The following is a 17366-nucleotide window of genomic DNA, read 5'->3' as shown; positions in this document are numbered from 1 at the left end:
TGCTGCCTCTCATGTCATCTCTGTAGTGGGATTTAGAGAGGCAGTGAGTGCCATATGCCCAGGCACAGAGATTCTTTGCCCTGGTGGGTTTTTGTTCCCCTCTCTGGTTAAGAGGAGAGAGTTCTTAGTTGAGGAAAGCAACAGAACAGGAGGGAGGGAGAGGAGGAGGAAGGGAGAGTTTGAAGGGTGCAAGATGGAAAATCAGGAAATCACTATACCAATGTTTTTAACAAAGGGTATCTTCTTGGAGGGAGGAGAAAAATTGAGTTTTTAGGAAGGAATCTAGATTGTCTTGAGTCCACTGCCTCAGGTTGTTTTGCCTTTAAGGGCTCTCCAGGTTCTACGACCCTGACATTTCTTCGGAGTGAAATAACGGATGGGATTTGGGAGGCAGGGGATGATGGCAGCTATCATCTCTTCTCAGTCTTAACATTATGTGGTAAGGAAGATTTTTCTGTGTCTCAAGCAAGGCTTAGAAATCTGGACATAGGTTTTATTTATTTATTTATTTATTTTCGAGATGGAGTCTCACTCTGTCACCCAAGCTGGAGTGCAGTGGCGTGATCTCAGCTCACTAGAACCTCTGCCTCCCAGGTTCAAGCGATTCTCGTGCCTCAGCCTCCTGAGTAGCCGAGATTACAGGTACCCACCACCACTCCCAGCTAATTTTTGTATTTTCAGTAGAGATGGGGTTTCGCCATGTTGGCCAGGCTGGTCTCGAACTCCTGACCTCAGGTGATCCACCCACCTCGGCCTCCCAAAGTACTGGGATTACAGGCGTTAGCCACCACGCCCGGCCTAGATTTTATTTTTTAAAAGCATGCCAAGTTCATCTACTATGCTCCTGAAGTTGTATTCATTCATTCAAGATTTATTGAGCACCTATTACTTGGCAAGTACTGTTCTGAGCTCTGGAGGATACAGCAACAAACACAACAGGCCAACTCTCCTTCAGCAGGGAAATCACTAGAGTCAAGGATATACATGAGCCAGGGAGAGAAAGGGGCAAATGACTCCTGCCAATTCACTGCATATTTTAAAAAATTCATTTCCATTCCTTTCCCAAAGACTAACAACCTTTCCCAAAGTAAGACAACACGAAGTAAAACTGAATACTCAGTGTCTCTGCAACCTGGCATATTGCTCCTCATTCTCACCTCCATGCCTTTGTTACTCTTTGCTCTCCAACCTACTCTGCACTTGGGGATGAGGGGGCAGCAGTTAAGGTGGAGTAGAAAATGTTGGACTTGGAGTCAGAAGACTCCAGATCCAAGCAAGCTATTTAACCTCTCTGATCTTAGTTTCTTGTCTATGAGAGGAGCTCCTGACCACTGTACTACCTCTCTGTGATATACTCTTTTAGCAAAGACTTTCCCAGGGATCACTGGCTTAACCTCATTAAATGTTCTCAAGGCCAAAAATTACCTTTTGAAGACTAGTTGAGACGTTGTTGCCATAGCTTAAGGGAGAGGTATTGGAGGCTTGAGTTATAAATGTAGAAAAGGTAGTGATGGATTCAAGAGACAACACAGAAGTAGAAGCAACAGGATTTGGTAATTGATTGGATGTGGGCTGTAAGGGGTTGCAGAGGAGGATTCCGTATTTCTGCAGGTGGCTTGTAGCCTGAGTGACCGAGAGAACCACCTGTTCCAGGCTCATTAACTCTGAGGTTTGGGAGCTCTCCGTTCTTCCAAATAGAAAAAAGCTTTGGCCCATATTCATTTTTAAATAGTAATGGCTGTTCAGGGAATTGCAAACTCACTGCCTAAACTAACGTTTTCTTTTTATCACACAGCATTCCGGTGTCTTTCCATCCTCCCCTCCCTCTGGACTTTCTGATGAGCCCCAGTCTGCCTCTCCCTCACCCAGCTACATGTGGTCCTCAAGTGCACCGCCCCGTTACTCTCCACCCTACTATCCACCTTTTGAAAAGCCACCACCTTACAGTCCCTAAAGAGGAATGCCTGCTGGCTATTGAGATTATTGTGGCTTTTGTATTTCTGCTTCAGTGGAAGTGTGTAGGGTACAAAATTTAAAGTGTGACTCTTACACATAAAGTTTTACAATGGCCTGCCAGGCTAGGGAAAGATAGGGACGAAGCTTATTCGTTATTAGTGCAGAGCAGGGGTGGCCAGGCTGAACTCAGCACAGAAAAGGGCAGCTCACACTCTCTAAGCAAGGCTGGGGAGCCAGCCCAGCAAGAAGCTTGTTTGGACCTGCATTACCCTATGCTCCACCTCTGTATTCAGCAGAAGTGTGGTTGCCATCTTTTTCACTTTATGTAAAGGAGTGTTGCCCTCGGGCCCTTGGCAGATTGCCACCCCAGCACCTAGGTTGAAGCACCTGGCTCATAGGCCCTATCTTTCCTTACCCCTAAAGTCAGTCCCTAAGGACAATTTCCCAGCTGATGGGCTACACAGTAGTTCCAATACAGAGAGTTCTGGCTAAGATTTTGTTTGCTTGTGTCTGGATGTTGAAAAAGGCTGCCCATATCTCTCACTCCTTCCTTCTCTGTGAGTACTGTAAAAATGGCTGTTGTGATCACTCAGCTCAGCTTTTGTTATTGGTACCTCCTAAAGGGAAAAGTGCAATATTCTTGCATCTTGAGTAGTGGGGAACAGGATGTATTGTTCCGGAAACACTGAAATACACAGCAACATGAGATGTTTTAAGGAGATCACTTAGGAGACAGTGGTTCTACATGTTGCATTATTACAAAATACATTTGCTACAGGAGATATAAATCTTATGGTTGCAAGTCAGAGTTTAAAAATGTGATAAATTAGGTTCTTGGGTCGTGGTATGAATTGTTACTAATCTTTGTGACTATTTAATCTTCAAATATTGTGCTTAACCCCAGCAATTCGCACGTATCCTGCACCCCACCCCAAAAGACTCATCTGTATTTTAATGCCACTGGTCTTATCGGTCCTTTTGTCTGTTGAGACCAGTCATGACAGCATTCAAGATTATGAAAGTGTTACAATGCCGCTTCAAGTCTGCAAAACCTCAAACGTAGCCAACTTGACAAATACTTAAGTGTTACGGCAGATTTAAAATCCATCTGGCACACCGTGGTAGGTATTTGTACAGTTCTTTTAATTACACATAGCTTTAAACCATCAACCTGATGAGTTTAAAACACTTTTGCACCCATGCCTTCACTTCAGAATGAACACCTTCATTGTGATCTTATGTTAACCTGAGAATTGATTTAAAGGAAGATTGATAATCCTATACTTTATAACGTAAAAATACAGGGGTTACAAGAGGGTACCTAATTAGACAGTTCTCCAAACACAGAACACACACTGGAAAATTTTCCGGCCAATTTTGCTACCTCCCAACTTGATGGATTAGAGGTAGCACAAATGCTGGTGCTCCCATCTACCTTGTAGACACCCAGCCATCAAGAATCAAGGCACAGGAAGTGCACTCTCTCATTATTAACAGTAAATGTTTGCAAGATATCCAGTTTAACTTTCAGCATCATGAATGTTGTCTTATCCAGATTTTGAATCTGAAAAACTATAATCCTTTTATGTTATACAAAATTACTATGATTTTTTACAGTTCTGAGCATATTAAAATTCTACTGGATTTCAAAAAGAGACTAATACCCAATTGACTTACTAAACAAATACCAACTTGTAATATTCAATGAATTTTTTTGCCATTTACATTTGACCGTTGGCTTTAGTGAATGTCCATATTTAATTTTTTTAAGGCATCATTACACAGTTTATCCTACATTTATCACATTTCTTAAAGTGTTAAGATTCTATGGCTCATTTCTATGTATTTTTCTTACTTTACAAAATAACCTGAAACAGTATAGATTTTGTAACACTTAATTTGAGCAGCTTTTTTATTACATTGAATTATATAAAGTGCATGTTACCTTAGAAAAATTAATATTTGCTGCTTTACTCTTTTGCAAAACATTTGCTGTAATGAAGGGATTTGTATTTCCAATATGTATCTTGACTGCATTTTGTAATATTTACTGCTTTATTCCTAATTCTGCTTTAAAGTACTGAACTGGGCATGAAACATTAAAACATTAATCCAGAACCCGTATAAACTGGATGCTGCTTAAAATCTGTATCACTGCCATGTTGAAAACTCAGACTGCTTTTGTGATGTTTCAAATGAATAAAACTATCCTCCCCTCCTTATCCACTTGTGTCAAGGTACTATAAAAGTACAGCAAATGCTCTAAAGCAACTGACAGCAGCTGACTCACTTTTGACTATTAGGGTTCAAGATAAAAGGGGACATGATTAACCAACATATAAAACCTAATGGGAAATTTTGCCATGCTGCCATCAGAAATACAGCCCGTCTCCTGCTATAAAAATTGAAAAACAATATAAAAACCCATGTAATTTCTGAAAGACAATCTTGTAAAACACACACTCAAACATCAGAATTAAATCATTTTATTTTTGCCACAAGAAGCTCTAAGAACTAATATCAGGCCATGGTTAATGAAAAGTAGAACTTAAAGTCATGACAGGGAAGATTGTACAAGTGTGAACATTACAGTACTCGGAGGAATGAACAAGGTTTCATATGGTTGACCAGCCAGAGAGCCAGTGCTGTTAAGTTAGCATTTAATTCTTTAGAATATGCATGCCTTGACAATACAAAATACCTTGATCAGTGTTTACCATTTTTTTATCTTTTTGGTACAATGGGGAAAAATGTGGCATTATTTCTTCATAGTGGTTGTGTGTGGGGGATCGTTACCACCAAAATCATAATAATCATTTAAAGTATATTTTAAAGTTAGTCTTGCAAGATTGTTACGGCATTGTAAAATTTCTGTAGTTTAAGCATTTTCATTTTGTCATATCTTTTAACAAATTACTATTTCAAGTAGTTCCTATCGAGAATATTTACAGGTAAATTAGCATAGGAGCAAATTTGAAGCTAACTTCAAAGAAGAAAAGGAAGTTCAATAGCCAGAGAGCTAAGTATAAGATAGAAAAACCACATGGTAATTTTAAACAGCATCTTGCTACAGATTTCCAATCCAATAAATACCAGGAATGAAGGACTTTTGCCCCAAAGAAGTATTTCACATGTACTCTGAACTTTGGCTATGGAAACTTACAGAAAAACTGAAGACCCTGAGACACATGCAAGTAAGAGTCTTCTGGCAAAAATACAATTTAATTTTCCAGTTTCTCTCCTCTCAAAAAACTCCAGAAGATACCTTTAGTAGGCACAGAGTTTAAATGTCATATTCAGAATTTACAGAGCACAGCAGCAGCAAATAATTACATCCCTATTATTCAGAATGGATAGTTTTCCATTATAGAATTAGTTCCTGGTTTGTCATAATAGACTTGTAGAAACTGCCAAGTTTTATTATGACAAACTAATTGACCTAGCAGTTGAGTCTGAAAGATCTGGAAGCTCTGCCGGCATCCGTATCATTCACATTGGTAGAAGTAATTATGTCTAACTGGTGAAATAGCATCAATGAAACTCAAACAAATTTTCACTGAGAACATTTCAGAGTGCACACTATAGTCAAAGAGTAATGTTATTAATATCTACACAAAAAAGAAACAGATATGGTGATTCCAGAGATTACAGAGTCTTAAGTTATAAGGTAATTTCAAATTTCCCAGGGGTTAGTTTACAAATGGTTTGAAGGTCTAGACTTACAGAACAGAAAACAGATAAATGCACATCACTCTACCTCTTGGCAAGCAAAGGATTTTTTTCTTGTATTATTGCATGAACTGATGCCCGATACCCTCAGCTACCAACTTAAGAAACACTGAAACCACTACCTTCAAATCCGGCTTACCATCAGAAGAACGATGTATACATGAGAAATTATGATTAAAGCTTTAAGTTCAAAGTCAAGAAATAGACTATTTTTTAAAATACATGGTAAGGAGAAAGAAAATATCTATGTTGGACTAAGAAATACTTAAGCAAGGTTACAAATGACTAATAACTATGCACAACAATCTTTTCCAGTATCAATTTTTTCCTTTGCAAAAAAAAAAATCATTTACAGACGTTCAACAATTCTGTTACAAATGCTAGGCTATATGTATGTTCCAACCTGCTTTCTTCTAGTACTAGCACAGTTTGGTACTAGCACTTCAGTAAGTGTTAACTTTATTTTCTAAGTGTTTAAATATGTGTCATTTTAAAAAGTGGTATTTATTGTTGTCAAGAAAAATGGGAACTGACAAGCCTATATAACATTCCTTATGTAGTTTCTGATTACTATAATATTGCAGCAATTTGCAGATGGAATAAAACTTATTTTAGAAGGGGTAAAAACCTAACAAATCTTGCTGAAAGGAAAATACTAGATCACTGATTCAACTATTTCAAATAAAGACTTCCTATTGGAGATTCTACGCAATATGAACATTTAAAAATATATGCCAGGAGCCTCCCACCCAAAATATGTAAAGTCTCACCCATGGAATCTATCATTTACAAGGATTTATACATAAAGATTCATTTGGTGGCTTTCAGATTCAAAATTTGAAAATTCTCATGGGAATATTTTTAACCTTAAGAAGCAAAAAGGAAATCTTCATTCCATTCTCTACTATGTGGTAGCCAGAGAATTAAAAATACATGCAACAGAACTTTTCATCTCCTCCTATCTGCCATTACAGAGATTTTTTTTCATTAGTTTTTTGCCCCCAGAGACCACACTGCAAAGGTATAAAGTGGTCTAGCCACCAAAGTCTTTTACAGACTATGGCAATGAAAGCCAGGATTAATTCTAATTAGCTAAATCTAATTTATTCTTCAGATGAGAGACTTGTCTGCATGGCTATTTTCATAGAGGGAGGGTAGCAGGAGGTTGCTGTCCGCTTGGACTAGCAGATTACACAACCCAAGTAGAGACTTATTCTGACATTTTCCAGAACAACTCTAAAACTTATTTACTCTTTATGCCATATACAAGACAAAACACACATTTGTTGTCTCAATGTTAAGAAAATTGAGAATTCAGCAGTAAAGTGCTAACATGGAAGGGGAAAGCTGTAAGATGTACTAGGGTATGCTAATAACTCCAGTTATTTGCAAAGAACATTCAGACTGCTTCAAATTCTATTCAGGAAACTATCTCTCCAAGCTTTTAATTTTTGCCTCTTTTAAATGAGCTGAAAACTAACATATAAACAGATACTTGGGGAGGGGGTCTCACCTCTACTCAAAACTTTCAGGAAAATTTGCTTCTAAAAATTATCAACAAAAATCCCACTACACTTCCTTCAGATAATGTGGCAGATCAAATTAACTTGTTCGCACCTTAATTTGTTTTACAGATCTTCTGAAACCCCTGCCCCATCATCCAAAACAAAACTTTCTAGTATTTCAAAGGAGTTTAGTAAGATTCCGGTATTATAAATTCAAACTCAGTACTGCCATCTGTTACATTTTGTTTAAAAATTGAATCATTTTCCTGCTGAATAAAAATATCTTCCCAGGTCATTGGCTTGTTCTGAGTAGATGTAGTGGTCCCTACTGGAGGTTCTTTTCCAGTGTCAACCTTATACCCAATACCATCATCCTTCATTGCAGGAATAGTGCTTGATCTATCGGAAAGATATGCATATTGTCTGATTTGTAAAGACCTGCATGGATGTAAACGATAAAGCTTTGAGTCCCCAGAAGGATCTTGACTATGAACTGACTTTATATGTGAAGACATAAACTGATAGTTGATGAAAGATTTGCCACAGGCCAAACACTGATACCTTCGCTCCCCTGTGTGATGAATTTCATGCTTTGTGCGATATTCTGCAAGAGGAAATACCTTCTCACAGTAACGGCACGGATACTTCTTCTCCCAAGAATGAATGTTAAAATGTCTCCGCAAGCTTGTCAGACAGACATATGACCTTTTGCATACAATACAGATATAATAGACCCTTCCATCTACTATTAACTCATAGTGATCATCATGTTTTACTTTCATACGTTTGTTTGCCATCTCGCTGCCAGACGTTTTTGGTACTTCATTCTCAAGTCTGGCCTCCCCTTCATCAGGGTCATCTTTGACAGGGATCACTATATCATAAGTATCTTCACCGATATTTGCATAAACCTTGCAACCAGTCGATAAGCCTTCAATTTCAGTAGCTGTATCTAAAGTAATGATCTTCTGACCCTCCATTAGATGTTTTGATCCTAAGCCTGGATCATTAGTATTTCTAGTAATTATATCTGAAATTTTTAAGGAATTGGAAAGTGGTTCTTGAAGAAGTGTAGGAATCTGCATCTTCTGTATTAATGATCCATCAAAACTGGTATTTTGGGAGGTATCAGCCTGTGGGACCAAAGATGTATTACTGACGGCCGAGTCAGGACTGGAGCTAATAGTGTCATCATCATCATCTATTATTTCCTCCTCCTCCTCTTCATTGGCCTTGTTTCCTGTTAAAATAGCACTGTTTGGTGTCTGCTGATTCTGCACAAGTAAATTGATTGAAGAGGGCATATGATTTGGAAGTGAAGAACTGACATTTGGTGGTGTAGAAAGTGGTGTCTGATTTAACAAAATAATATTGGGAGTCAGATGTGTTGGAGCTGAAGATACCAACAGTTTTTCACTTCCTTGTGTTTGGCTCAGAGTTGCCTGATTCACAGGAGTAGGAAGTTTCTGAGTAGGTGTGATATTTGTTAAAGGGGGTGAGTTATTGCTAGCACTAGGTGCAACATCTGAAATAGCAACAGGGCCTGGGTTAGATTGGACCTGTGCCACTGTGTTATTACTCGGCAAAGTTTCCTTTGTGGGCAGAATCTCGGAGCAAAAAATGACATCATCATCATCATCATCAGAATCGGTAACAATGATCTTTTTCATTTCATAATCTTCGGCAGATAATGAAAAAGACTCTGTTATAATAGGCATTATAGTAGCCCCGTTATCTTGGGCTTCATCTTTTGATTTCTGTATTACAAGGTTCTTGTCACCAGAATCAGGAGGTAAAGGTTCAGTATTACCATCCTGAGCTGTACCTGAGATGCTTTTAACCTGTGACAATGGGACACCAAGCTCTGCTATAAATTTCACTCCTAATAACTGCCCTGATTTAATTAACTCATCAAGCAAATCTGATCTAACACGAACAATTTTAGAACTATAGATATAATTGAGAATTTCTGCAAAGATCTCTGCTCTTATAAAGCTCAGTTCAACAACTTGCCCGGCAACAGAGAAGAGCTGATGGAAGTAGGTACTAGAAGCTGAAAGAATATTCTTGTGAGCCCGGAATTTTCGGTCTTCCACAATAACGGTAACATCACAGAAGAGTCCATGGCCACGTTGCTCATTCAAGGAGTTCAGTAGACTGCCAGAGTACTGAATGTCTGTAGCAGAAATCAGTTTTCTACTCTCCATGCCTTTAAGAGAAAGAGAGGAGGGGATGGGAGAGGATTAGAGAGAAAAAACAAAAGTACTTATTTAGAATTTAAGCCGTAGCATCATTAAATAGTTTATTCAAGTTTTAACCAAAGTTCGGCATAATTTTTTGGCTTTTACAGAAATTGTTCATACAGGTTGGCTTTTGGAACAAGTGTCCAATTTCATGGCTTGCTCCTGAGTTGAGCAAGTTTTACATTGTTACAGAGATTTGAACAGTAATCTCCACAGTCACCTTCTTTTGAATATTAGATACATGCATCTCCACTAAGTGATTTTTAAAGATTAGAATTAATTTTCTTAGTCCCAATTTTGGGTTTTCTCTCCAAGAAGAGGTAAGAGTTGATTTTTAAATGTCAAAATTAAGGAAAATCATCATGAACACACAGAAGTTATTTAGTCTGTAAATGATTTAAATGTCAGAAAAGCTCAGTGCGTGCAATACTGTGTCTGAAATACATGCTCTTAATTTTAACTAATCTTTAAGAATATATGCAGAATCTACACCCTGGAGCCAATGACATTCATAAACACTGACAATTATTACCTCCCAACGTCCCATTATTTTTCTGTTATTTAAATTGGGGTGCCTCATCTTGATAAACTATTAAACATCTTTCTTACCCTTTCCTCTTTCTTCATCCCCTTGTCCCTTCCCCTCATCTCTCCATCTTTACAATTTCCAGAGGTGGAATATTAAACAGTGCCAAGTGAAGTCAACAGACACTATCATGAAAAAATATGACAAAGGAAAAGGAAAGTTTACCATTTCTAAATGCCCACTTCCAAGAAAACACAAAACATTTTACTTTTGTTGGTAAAGAATCATGTGCATTGGTATGAGAACTTTTCCCACACCAAATGAGTTAGTGAAAATGAAAACATTAACTTATTGGAATAGATTACTCTAGAAAAAGGGGATGATGTCAGTAGAATGCATTGTTGTGTAGCACTAGCAAAACATCATTTTTTGCACTTTGCAGAAGATATTTCCAGTAACAAAGAGGCCAGAGTTTAAAAAAACCCATATATTAAAAATATATAATATCCATACATATGATTATATATGGATATATTTTAATATGTGGATATTATATATTAACAATTAGTTGACAAGTACTTTTAGTGAAGAAATATTTTTATTAATATTCTCTCCCTTTGAAGTTACCAAAAGGGTGTCGATGTCACAATGCTTAAGTTATACATAGGTGGAGGGCAGTTCTGTCTCAAATACCTTCTAAATTTTTCAAAATGATACCTTAAGAACAAACATCAGGCAAAAAGTCTAAAAATCAAAGACTTAAAACATTATTAGAAGGTGTTGCATGTTAACAGTACCAAGGAATTCCAGGTTACCATAAAGGCATTCATCATCAGAAAGGGTGACCTTTGGACAGTTTGCCAAAAACCAGGGCTTCCGAAATACGGGCATTTCGACAGAAGTCGATATTAAGTGGAAAGACAGGTTTTCCGAAAATGGCACGCAATTTTTGTCACTTGCACACGGGTTCTTCCAATATGGGAATGCGACAAATGTACGTGTCCAGGTGACACTGGGACTCGGTTTCGTTTCGTTTATGTGTCCCCCTCCTCCCACTCAGGGTAGCCCCAGAGACAGCACAAGTCGGTCTGAACCCACCCCGAAGATCTGCGATTCGACTGTGGAAAAGCCATTCCACATCACTGTGAAACCCTTGACCGAGGGCCAGTTCGGAGGAGCTGGTGACGGTGGAAAGAGATAAAAGCCGTCCGCGAGGGAGTGAAACAAACCGACACGCGGCTCCCTGCGGTAGCTGAACCTCATCTCCCTTCCTCCACCTCCCTCTTCCCCATACGGACCCTGCCAGCTGCAACCGAGGTTTTTAACCCCAATTCACGTGCAAAGCAAGCTTCTTGCAAATACAGATGGAGGTACAAACAGCAGAGTGAGGGCGGGAGGAATATGGGGTACCAGGGAAAGTAGAAGGTGGCGAACGACAGGGTGGGGTGTTGGTGGGGGGGGGGGGGATGAAGCGAAGCAGGCGGCATTGTTGTGCCCCGGGAAGGGGACGGAAGGGGAGGATGGGCCTGGCAGAAAAGCTCTAAATCAAAGTAGGGGCTGGGGGAGTAAAAGAGGCACAAAAAAGCAGGCAGAGGGGCGAGGGAAAAGCCAAGTGGGTCTCCGTATTGGGCTCCCCACGCCCCGGGGCCTACCCAGGGCACCGGCAGCCCCCCGGCCCCTAACGACGAAGGGGACCGCGCCGCGGCCCTCGCGGCTTGTCCCCTCCTTCACTCCCCGGCCCACACAAAGAAAGAGCCGGAGGAGCGGAGCCTCCGACTCTGCCGCTTCCTGGTTCAAGTGAGGCGAATGCAAACGCAGGCGCGGCCCAGGGACGGAGAAGGCAAGCGCGCTCCTTCGCCCCCTCCCTGATTGGGGCCGGGTCCTCACCTGCTTCCCGGCGCCGCCGCTTCTCCTCCTCGGGACGCGCGGAAGGCTGGGAGTCCCCCAACAAGAAGAAGCCGCACTCCCCACCGATTCTGCCCCTTCTTTAAACGTCGCTCCAGTCTGGGTCGACGTCGACGCGGCCGCCGCCTCCTGCCGCCAACGCTGCTACAGCTGCCCCACGCCGCCGACAGAGGGCACAGCGCGGGGGCGAAGCGCTGAAGCCAAAGGCGCCCTCCTCTTCCGAGCGCAGGCCGGGGTGGTCCGGAAGGGCCCGAGCTTGAGGCGGCTCCACTTCGGTGCCGTGCTCTGCTTTCGGCTCTTTCCGCAAGGGGGCGGAGGAAGACTCGGAAGCTCTTGTGTGTTCGGCTCTTTCCGGAGGGCTAAAGGGTGGGAAAAAAGGAAAGGGAAAGATCGGGTAAGACAGTCGCCAGCAATTAGATGGAAGGGAAGCGAGTCGTTTTCATCGAAATTCAATGTGAACTTCTAGGGCATACAAACTTTTAGAGACTATACAGGTTTCATTTATTTTGCAAGTTTGAATTTGCTCTATTAGACTGTTTGCTAGATGATAAACCATCTTGAAATATAATCAAAATACATACAATCAAATATAAATTCACAACTTCTTATGGTAATTCAAGTTCTGGGATAACAAGAGAGCAACTACATTACAGTAACTACTTTTAAGAAAGAAATTTAGTGTTTGGCCAACTATCTTCTTAATTGGATACTAAATGGTGCAGTACTATGTTAATTCCCTCATTCCAACTAGCATTTACTGACCCCCTGCTTGATCTGTAGCAAAAACCCTATGTTAGGGTCTCGGGAATACAAAAATGAATAACCCAAAGGTCTCTACCTCTTTAGGGAGCTCAGTAGGTAGGTACACAAACATGGACAAAAATATTTGTACAAGGTGTAGAAGCAGAGAGAAGAGAATAGCAAATTGAATGCTGTCATTTGACCTGTAACTTGAAAGATTAATAATATTAACGCTTGCATTTTTAATTTTTTATTGTTACTATTTTAATTTTTTATTATTACTATTTCCATAACATTTCATCTTCAGAGGGCTTTAGTGTCTGACACACAGTATGTGTTCAGTGATGGTTTAATGACCGAAAAAATACATTGTGAGTTACATAATTTTTTAAAATCCTCTGGTAATACCCTTCCAACTGAGTACCATAATGAATGAAGCAACAGGATGGGTGTTTGGAGAGCAAAATGTTTCCCTTTTAGGCTGGTTATTGATCATATTCAACTAAGGAACCAAATAGTAACTTTTTTCTGCCGTAATTAAGGCCGTTCACTACCTTCATTATCTTTTTAAAAAGATATGTATAGGATAATACTGCATTCATTTCCAAAATCTTAAATTTGTACCTATTAATACCTTGCAGTGGAATTCCTGTGCTTCTTTCCTAAAAAAATCTTGCTGAAAATGTCCATCAGGATATTAGACTGAAAACAGATCAAACTATATCTAATTTTCTGTGACAGGAAATCAGACATGGATGTCATCATCTACCTATCCCTAATCTATTCTTCATCCTCCTCAATAAAGCCACATGGTATAATAAAACATCAAAGTGGTATAATATAGCTGTATTTCACATGGAAATATGCAATTCCTTAAGCTCTTCTCCAAGATTTTGTATTATGGGAAAACAAACTATGTGGGAATTATTGCATTACTGATTTTTGATTAGGACTTAACATTATGAAAGTTTCATTGTTTACTATAAAGATATTTCATGGCAAATAGAAGTATGCTGTTGTAAAATAAACTAAGGCAGATTAGTATTTTTCCTGGCAACTGAGTACTTAATAACCATTTTTCCGAGTTATCCTCCCCAAAACTTAGCAGTAAAAAAAAAAAAATCTTAGTAATTAGAACAAAGTATATCTTGAAAGTTTAGGATATATTTATCTTTCAGTGGCTTAATTGATGAAAACTAAAATGAGACCTATCTTTGAAATACAGATCACAGTGGCAATAGATGCCACTCTAGATATCATGTTTGTTGGTCACCTCTCAGTAAACTGGAAGGCACAGTACAATTTATTTTGCACTAGCATTTACATCATCGAGGCTGGCAACAGAATTGCCTTGCCTTTGTCACTTTCCTGAAAGTATTTTAGAAGTTTGGAGTACCAACTAACATATGATGAAACCTGTTCATTCAAAGCACAGTAAACCTTCTCTTCCCTTCTTGCTGTATCTCTCACCCCCTAACCAAGCAAAAACTAAACAAGTTTAAAAGCTACCTATCATGAAAGGGGATCCAATGGTCAGGAAAGGAATTTTATTTGTAGGAAAGCAGAACAGACCAAGAAGCCTGAGTGGCCTTAATAATTGTCTTTGGGACAGGATCACCGGAAAGTTTAATTAATTTTCTGTTTCTCAACTAGTTATTTCACTTTTACTTTTGTTTTTAATCTGGAGGGCTTAACCCTACTTCAAACAACCCAGTAGTTTGAACTCTATTTCAAACAACAACAACTCACTTTGGGAGGCCGAAGTGGGAGGATCACCTGAGGTCAGAGAACAACCTATATCAAATGGTTTTGGAGGTATCAATTGTTTCACATTCTAGAAAGGTTTTATTGGCTGAAAATGGAATGAGTTAGGTTTTATAGCCATATTGTCAGCGTTTGCTTGCCTTTTGAACTTGATTGTGAATTCCATGAGGGCAGTAACTGTCCTCTCCTGTGTTAAAATGCCAACAATCTTGTGGGTGCTTAATATATATTAATTGATGACAAAAGATAAAATGACACTCGTTCAGTCTTAGAGGCCTTCCTATATGTTATGCTTATGGTTACAGATTTGGTAAGTTCACTCCATGGGATCTGCAGAAACCCTAGTAAGGTAGAGTGGAAGAAACAAAGTCTTAAGCAGAAGATGTGAGTGGGTTGGAATTCTGATACTGCCACTTACTAGTTCTTTGATCTTATGCCTGATTCTTCATCTGTAAAATAGGGATAATAATACCTTCCCACAGAGTCACTTTGAGGATTAAATGAATTAACTATGCATAGTGTCAAACTGCTCACGGTTTCCAGAATATGCCATGCAATTTACTGCCTTCAAGTCTGAGCCTGGAGCCCTGAGCTTGGAATAGTCATTCCCTTCATAGCCACGCCTCGCTTAACCTGTTGTCTGGTTAGTTCCTGGCAAGTGCCTGGCCTTCCATAAAACCCCAACTCAAGTATTAACTTATTTTTGAAGCATCCCTTGGCCCAACAAATTGTAGATAGAGATGGTTGCTTAATGCTGAACGAATGAGCATCTGGAATCCAATAAGTGCCAAATATATGTTGCTTTCTCACCACTATCCCCTTTTCTGCTTAATCCCAACAAATCTTTCTTTAAGTGACCTAATACTGCCTATTGCCCTTTTTTCTTAAAACTTTCCAAAGTCAATTGGATAGGGATATATAACTCTCCAACTGGAAAAGGAGTCGTCGATAATTGCTAACAATAATACAATCTACCAAAAAAAGCAACAGACAGCTTATTCCAAACTTGAACAAAATTGAGGGAATATACTACCCATGAGTCATTTGTGAAAATTACTTGGCAATATATGAAGTCAAATCAAATACGAAATGAGTCCAAATAAAGAATTAAAAATGGAGATTTTGCAGTAAGCCAATCTATTTAAGTGGAAGACTAAGCCCAAACAACAGATTGATTATGACTATGTGACAATGAAACTTATAAAGCCTGACACTGTAAACATCATTCATTTTTTCAATACATATTAAATATATATCATTTAGTATTTACTCTGTGCCAGGCAATGTTGTAGGCACTGTGGATATAATTATCATCAAGTTGAGGTATTAGTCTTCATGGAACTTACATTATAATGGAAGAGACATACAATCAACATTTATATATATAATATAAATATATAATATAATATCAGAAAGTAGGAAGTGCTATGAAGAAAAATAGAGCAAAGGGATAGAGAATGATGAGGGTGTTATTGTAAATTGTGTGGTCAGGGACAGCCTCTCTGAAAAGATGATGTATGGCCAAAGAATGGAATGAACTAAGGGAAAGGGCCATATAAATATCTGGGGAAGAACATTTTAGGCAGTGCAATGCCCTTCAACCAAAGACTACCAGAAACATACCCATAGTTGACAGATTGGGTTTATTACTCTTACTCCAGGGAGGGACAACACACACTATAGGTAACTATGATGTGTTTCAATAAGAAGTTGTTAGAATGAACCTATTATAGGATTTGGACAATTTGGGGGAAGGTCTAGGAAGCAGGAGTTCCGTCTCAGATACATCAGAAAGCAGGGGCAATTGTATGATTGCACATTTCAATAAATCTTATTTATAGGGAGGGCAGACTAGAGGGAGGATAAAGCTGTACATTAACTGGCAAAGTAGCAGTGACCTATCTTGGCCAAGAAGGGGTGTTTGGTGTTTTCTAGGTGTCCCAGTGAACTTGTTTTTGTCTGTGCTTAGACAAGCTTATGAAGTGGTCTTGTTTTGTCTCACTTGGTCAGGCTCCCAGTGATCTTGTCTTGGGTTGGTGTTCTGTGAGTTTATGTTCAACAAGAGAAGAACATCCCTAATTGTGAGTCCGAGGTCAGTTTGTGGATATCAGGGGCTTCCCCCACTTCCCTTTCTCAAACAGCAAGCGAAAAGCCTTAGAATATAAGGAACAAGGCTGGGCGTGGTGGCTCATGCCTGTAATCCCAGCACTTTGGGAGGCCGAGGTGGGAGGATCACCTGAGGTCAGGAATTCCAGACCAGCCTGGCCAACGTGACGAAACCCCGTCTCTACTAAAAATACACAAATTAGCTGAGTGTGGTGGCGGGCACCTGTAATCCCAGCTACTTGGGAGGCTGAGGCAGGAGAATCACTTGAACCCAGGAGATGGAGTTCGCAGTGACCTGAGATTGCACCATTGCATTCCAGCCTGGGTGACAGAGTGAGACTCCGTCTCAAAACAAAACAAAATAAGCAAACAAAAAAAGAATATAAGAAACAAATTTTAGAAGTAGTAGGAGAGGAAGAAGTACAACAGTGGCTATCACCTCATCTTTAATAGAAAGTAGTCACTTTCTACTGTATTATTGTATGGAACATACTTAAACATTATTCTTTATTTGAAATTCAAAGATAAGTGGCCTACTGTATATTTCTTTTTGCTATTAATAAATCTGACAACACTGAAATAAACACTTTCAGTTGTGTACGAAATACTTTGAATACTTTGTCCCTTTTCTTCCCATCTCAGATTTTTCTTTTAATTCAAATAGACTCCGAAAAAATATGTGAATCTGTTTGAGCCAGTCCTATTTATTATATATGCACATATATACACACATAACCAAATGTACATATTTTATACACACACACGACACAGAGTGCGCCCAATATTATAGAACATGTAATACACACACTCACGGAAAGCACCCGTACGCGAACAGAATTGACTATGTTGTTGATATGGCCATTCTGTGAAATGTCTCCAGTGGACTGTCGT

The 17366-nt window shown here is 39.4% G+C and overlaps 2 protein-coding genes across 4 annotated transcripts in view; one reads left to right on the top strand and one right to left on the bottom strand.

Moving 5' to 3' along the window:
• The window catches only part of TMEM255A (transmembrane protein 255A), a 52525-nt gene extending 48347 nt beyond the window's left edge, over window positions 1-4178 (top strand). For both annotated transcript variants that reach the window (XM_032757543.2, XM_032757542.2), the window contains one exon: window positions 1796-4178. In XM_032757543.2, the coding sequence (XP_032613434.1) occupies window positions 1796-1954 (159 nt within the window). In that variant the 3' untranslated portion in view covers window positions 1955-4178. The remainder of the gene's footprint in view (window positions 1-1795) is intronic.
• A 248-nt stretch (window positions 4179-4426) lies between these two features.
• ZBTB33 (zinc finger and BTB domain containing 33) lies at window positions 4427-12028 on the bottom strand. 2 transcript variants are annotated; one of them, XM_032757541.2, is made up of 3 exons: window positions 11847-12028; window positions 10043-10144; window positions 4427-9399 (listed from the first exon to the last, which is right to left on the bottom strand). In XM_032757541.2, exon 3 carries the CDS (start codon window positions 9395-9397, stop codon window positions 7379-7381), a length of 2019 nt encoding a protein of 672 aa, XP_032613432.1. In that variant the 5' UTR covers window positions 9398-9399; window positions 10043-10144; window positions 11847-12028; the 3' UTR covers window positions 4427-7378. The 2 variants fall into 2 exon arrangements, with proteins under 2 accessions (XP_032613432.1, XP_032613430.1); XM_032757539.2 differs by lacking the exon at window positions 10043-10144.
• Window positions 12029-17366: the final 5338 nt, after the last annotated feature.

This window comes from Hylobates moloch, unplaced genomic scaffold (genome assembly GCF_009828535.3).
Source record: "Hylobates moloch isolate HMO894 unplaced genomic scaffold, HMol_V3 SCAFFOLD_7, whole genome shotgun sequence".
NCBI lineage: Eukaryota > Metazoa > Chordata > Mammalia > Primates > Hylobatidae > Hylobates > Hylobates moloch.
The sequence above is the reverse complement of the archived record's forward strand: the minus strand, read 5'-3'. Positions and strand labels throughout refer to the sequence as shown.